The 4689-nt window shown below is 45.2% G+C and overlaps 1 protein-coding gene across 1 annotated transcript; it reads right to left on the bottom strand.

The window, feature by feature from the left end:
- Positions 1-356: 356 nt before the first annotated feature.
- Positions 357-3814, bottom strand: LOC110323923 (preferentially expressed antigen in melanoma-like protein 7). Its single transcript, XM_021201287.1, has 3 exons — positions 3528-3814; positions 2188-2757; positions 357-1244 (listed from the first exon to the last, which is right to left on the bottom strand). Exons 1-3 carry the CDS (start codon positions 3812-3814, stop codon positions 677-679), a joined length of 1425 nt encoding a protein of 474 aa, XP_021056946.1. The 3' UTR covers positions 357-676.
- Between the last annotated feature and the right edge of the window lie 875 nt (positions 3815-4689).

The raw sequence follows: 4689 nt of genomic DNA, 5'->3' as shown, positions 1-4689 counted from the left end.
GTGGTCTACAAGCTGACCTTGGAGGTATCTGTTAGTGACCTCTTGAATCTGTAAGTGTGGGTAAGATAATCAGTGAGGACTTCGAGGCCAGCCTAAGCTATAATGTACCATTAGAAATAAAGAAGATTAAAAATGTTGCTAGGCCTCCATCCCTTTGCCCTTCATTGTTTTCTTCTGCTTCAGCTATCTCTGATGTCCCCACAGCTACTAGCTTGACTACCCTGAACTGCAATCTGCTGCTTATTCACCAAAACTCCCTTTCTCAAGCTTTGGCTTGGCATACTGCTACCTTGAAGACTACATGACCCACGGGCAGATGCAAAAGTGAGAATGTCAGAAAAGCTTTATTATTATTACACATTGAGAGTTCTTATGGAACAAAAGCTTAGACAGCACAGTATCCCTCTGTCTCTGTGTACATTCAAAGAACTGTCCTGACTATAATCTTGAGAACCAGTTAATTGAGCAAACCACAGAGAGAATATCAGGTTCTCAGGATCTGACAATGGCTTCATATGTAGGAGACAGCCAGTGGAGAAGACAGTCCTGACAGGAGTTTGGACCACTGTTTGCATCATACTGAGAAATGACCAAATCCATGTGTTCTGGGTTCTCTGGACAAGGGACCAGTCCCTAGGAATTCATTTCTTAGTACCCAGAAGTAGTATTCCTATTGTTACTCCAAGCATTCACAAAATGTGGTCTTCTTTCCATAGATACAACGTGTATCACAGTCATAACAGGGATAGGTACCAAAGCAGACTGACTTGGGCTGTCTTACAGTTATGAGTGTGTTCATGAGCTCAGCACAAAGCTGAGAAAATCTCTCTACTTGAACATAACTCCACTCGTTATAGACCTCAACTGGAGCAGGGTACAGTTCCATGGTCAGCAGGCTCATGTTGGCAGTGCGGTGCAGAAGGTTCTGCAGAACATCCATGGTGAAGTTATTGTCATAAAAATTGATGCTAGTGAGATGGGTGCATTTGGTCAAGGCAGGCAGAAGGATACTGAGGTGAGAGTCCTTCATCCTACAGTCTTCTAATTCTAGAGTCTGCAGAGTATCTGCAACACCCTCTAAGAAAACCTTGAGAGGTGTGACATTCAATGTAGTTAAAGAGACACCTTTCAAGCACAGATGTTTAAGCTGACTGTAGTTCCAGTGCTGGGCAAATGACTCCAAGTCTGACTGAGAGATCTGGCACAGAGTGATGGTCAGGGACACCAAGGGAGCCTCCAGGCACCTAGGGAGAGATCACATGGCTGGGGTCAGAGTGATCTTGGGATGGCATTCCAGTATAGCCTGTTGGGAGTTGGCTTACTCAAGCTACACCATTTTGACATGAGGGTATTACCTTCATGGTGGGACTGGCTCATTCCACAGCTACCAAACTTAGTCTTCAGTGACAAGCAGAGACTTGGAGTTACCAACTAGGCTAAGAGAGCCCACAGGGAGAGGAAATTTAGAATCCATAAGCATATATCAAGATACCTCCTAAAGAATTATTGACTTAAGTGGATCAGGGAATGCAAAGGCTGGGGTGGATAGTCAGGGTTAAAGAGTGAAGAGGTGAGCTGGGCATGGTGGCACACACCTTTAATCCCAGCACTTGGGAATAAGAGGCAGGTGGATTTCTGAGTTCCAGGCCAGCCTGGTCTACAGAGTGAGTTCCAGGACATCTGGGGCTACACAGAGAAACCCTGTCTGGAAAAAAAACAAAAACCAAAACCCAACCNCCCCCCCCCCAAAAAAAAAAAGAGTGAAGAGGTAAAGAGACAGGGAGCTGTATAGTGTTTAGGAATTAGGGGAAGGCAAGGGCCTGTTCTTCCAGATATAATGGAAACACCTGGGAAACTGCAGATCTGAGCCCTCCCTATGCAGTGGCCTCTTCTCTTTCCCCTTTCTTCACATTAGATCAGATAGGATTGCTGTGGAGGAAACCTCACTAGATATGACACACAATACTGGTCTTCTACCATGGCAGCTCTCTCCATACAATCTACCCCACTTCGTTGCTCAGCTTTGTGAGTGGTCACATGAGCCCTGATTCAGTTCACATGGAACAAGGTTATGTTTGCATGCTCACTGTAAAGTGTACAGTGGCCTGCAGATATGAGTGCCCACTACTCTCTTATGTAAAAAAGAGGTTTGCTCTGGTAAAGCAACAGTTCTTCATCCTTTCTTACCTGAACAACTCATTCATGTGGTCTCTGAGAAAATAGACATCATCAATAGTGAGATGCTGGAGATAGCTGAGTTTGGGGAACAGAGAAAGGATCTTGGTGACATTCCTCTCTTCCGAGGGTGTGTAAGTATGTCTTCCAAAGATGCGTACTAGCACGAGTTTGTGAAGATTTCTCATCTTGCTGATGCAAGGTACAAGTTTTGTCAATTTGGACAGATTCCCCACTGTATTCAGTTCCAACTCCTTGATGAACTCTGGCTGTAAAAGTTTTAACACCTTCTTGACCTTGGACACTTCTAATGCTCCAATTTCCAACTTCTCACAGCACAGATGCAGGAAACGCTCCCTGTCCTTTGCCCACTGCAACAAATGTGTTTGCTGTTTATCTTCATGCCGAGAAGACTTGAAGGAAAGGTCACTGCACACCCTCAAACGCTGCCTCCTTGAGCAGCCCTTCACTTCTTGATTCTCAGGCATAGTTTCTGACTGGTCTCCACCCTCTCTTCCAACCTGTACATCCCAGGAGTCATGGTGTCTATTCCTCAAGTCAACCACTTGAAGCTTCCCCATCCTATGGATAAAACAGGGGATGGGTCAGAAGGGAAATCGATACCCAATACTGTTTTTCATCATTTCTAAGCTCTTTTTTTGTTTGTTTTTGTTTTTGCTTTTGTTTTTAGAGACAGGGTTTCTTTGTATAGCCCTGGCTCTCCTGGAACTCACTTTGTAGACCAGGCTGGCCTAGAACTCAGAAATCCGTCTGCCTCTGCCTCCCGAGTGCTGGGATTAAAGGCGTGTGCCACCACGCCTGGCTCTCTTCATCATTTTTGATGCTATTTTTCTCCTGTTCTGCTATCTTCTATATACTCATAGTTATCAGTACTGGGTCTCCAATACAACTTCTAGCTTGGCAAGCAAGTGCACTTTGCCTGAACCACAGCTGGAGACCAGCCCTGTTTCTCTCCACTCAGTTGCCTTGGATTTCTGCCAGGTCCTATTTCTTTTTGTTTGCTAGTTTTCTAAAACAAGATTTCTCTGTGTATCCCTGCCTCTGTAGGTCTACAGACTAGGCTGGCCTCAAATTCAGAGATTCATCTGCCTCGGTCTTCCAAGTGTTGGGTTTAAAGGTGTGTGCCACAACCTCCCAGCATGTCAGCTCCTATTTCTATTACCAGGTGGAGATACAGGGGCATCTGGACCAACCTGTATCTCATACTTAATTTGCTACAAGGTCTCAAAAGCTTTCCAGGCCCCTCTAGGTCTCTGAGACACCAAAGGCTCTGATACACCTTTCATATCATTCTTCTAAACCCAGATTTCCCTACCTTGTATTTGGCTTACCTGGGACGATACTTTCGTTTCAGCCATGTGTCAACTCCCTCCAGTATAGCCTGGAAGGTCTCCAAGTTGGGCTTATCTATCAGCAACCTAACCAGAAGGCTAGGATAGGGCCAGTATTCCACCAGGAGCTTAATCATCTTTGCTTTTCTCTGAATGCCAGCCTCCTTGAAGAGTGGTGGAAAGAGCTTCATTGGTAGGTCCTGCAGAACAGCGATGTTCAGCACCTCCTTGCTCACCATGCACTGTGCAGCCAGCTGCAGGAGTGTGGGTGGGGCTTCCAAGTCCATTCCGATGGATCTTTAGGGAGATGATCCTGGAGAAAATTCAGAAGAGAATGTATTTTCAGGGTCTCTCTTATGAGGCTTTTAACTCCTCACAGTAAGCATCAGTTTCCATGGTGGCCACATTGGAGACCCGAATTTTCTCCATTTCACTCACTATGTGGTGGCCTCAAAAGCAAACTCCCCATACGGGCAGCATGTGGAGCCTCTCTCAGTCATCCGTGTTCACCATTGTCCCATCCATTTCCAAACTTTGCTACTCTGTATCCCATATCCCTTTAGAAAGGAGCATCCAGGAAAAACACAGAGCCCAATTCTTTATAGAAAAACCAATATTAACCACCTTTCAGAGAGGATGGAAGAAAGCTATATGCCAAATTAACCCTATTCTGCTTTCAACAAATTGATCCTGGCAGAGACAGGGAAGAATCTATGAAATGGTGAAATTGCTTCTCTCTCCCTTTCCTTTGCTTCATTTTTCAAGACTGTGTCTCTGGGTAACAGCACTGGTTGTCCAGCAACTGACTTTTTGGACCAGACAGCCCTTGAACTCAGAGATGTACCTGCCTCTGCCTCTCAAGTGCTGGGACTAAAGAGTTCACGACGACATCCAGCTTACTTTTTATTTTCAAAGTTTTAGAGCCAGGTTCAGGGAGCCTAGCTATGTCATACTTCTTTGGAGCACAGAGCACATTGGAAGTGTNTAGGGGTCTGGTCTGTCTTTTAGCAGCTTATTTGTTTCTATTGAGACAGGGTTGCACTATGTAGCCCAGAGTCTGCTATGTAGTCCTGGCTAGGCTCAAAGTCACTCTTAAAGATCCTAGAATTGGACACTAGCCAATATGGTGCCACCTTATTGCTCAGCTTGTTCTTTATTCAGA

Source organism: Mus pahari, chromosome 6 (assembly GCF_900095145.1).
Source record: "Mus pahari chromosome 6, PAHARI_EIJ_v1.1, whole genome shotgun sequence".
In the NCBI taxonomy this organism is placed as follows: Eukaryota; Metazoa; Chordata; class Mammalia; order Rodentia; family Muridae; genus Mus; species Mus pahari.
Note: the sequence above shows the minus strand (reverse complement) of the source record. Positions and strands in the feature narration are given on the sequence as shown.

Bases quoted from the DNA above. Each gene is read 5' to 3' on its own strand.
- LOC110323923 (XM_021201287.1), bottom strand. From the start codon at position 3,814: ATGGACTTGGAAGCCCCACCCACACTCCTGCAGCTGGCTGCACAGTGC. The intron at 2,758-3,527 runs GTAAGCCAAATA...TTTTATCCATAG, and splicing joins AAACGAAAGTATCGTCCCAG to GATGGGGAAGCTTCAAGTGG. The intron at 1,245-2,187 runs GTAAGAAAGGAT...ATCTCTCCCTAG, and splicing joins CACATGAATGAGTTGTTCAG to GTGCCTGGAGGCTCCCTTGG.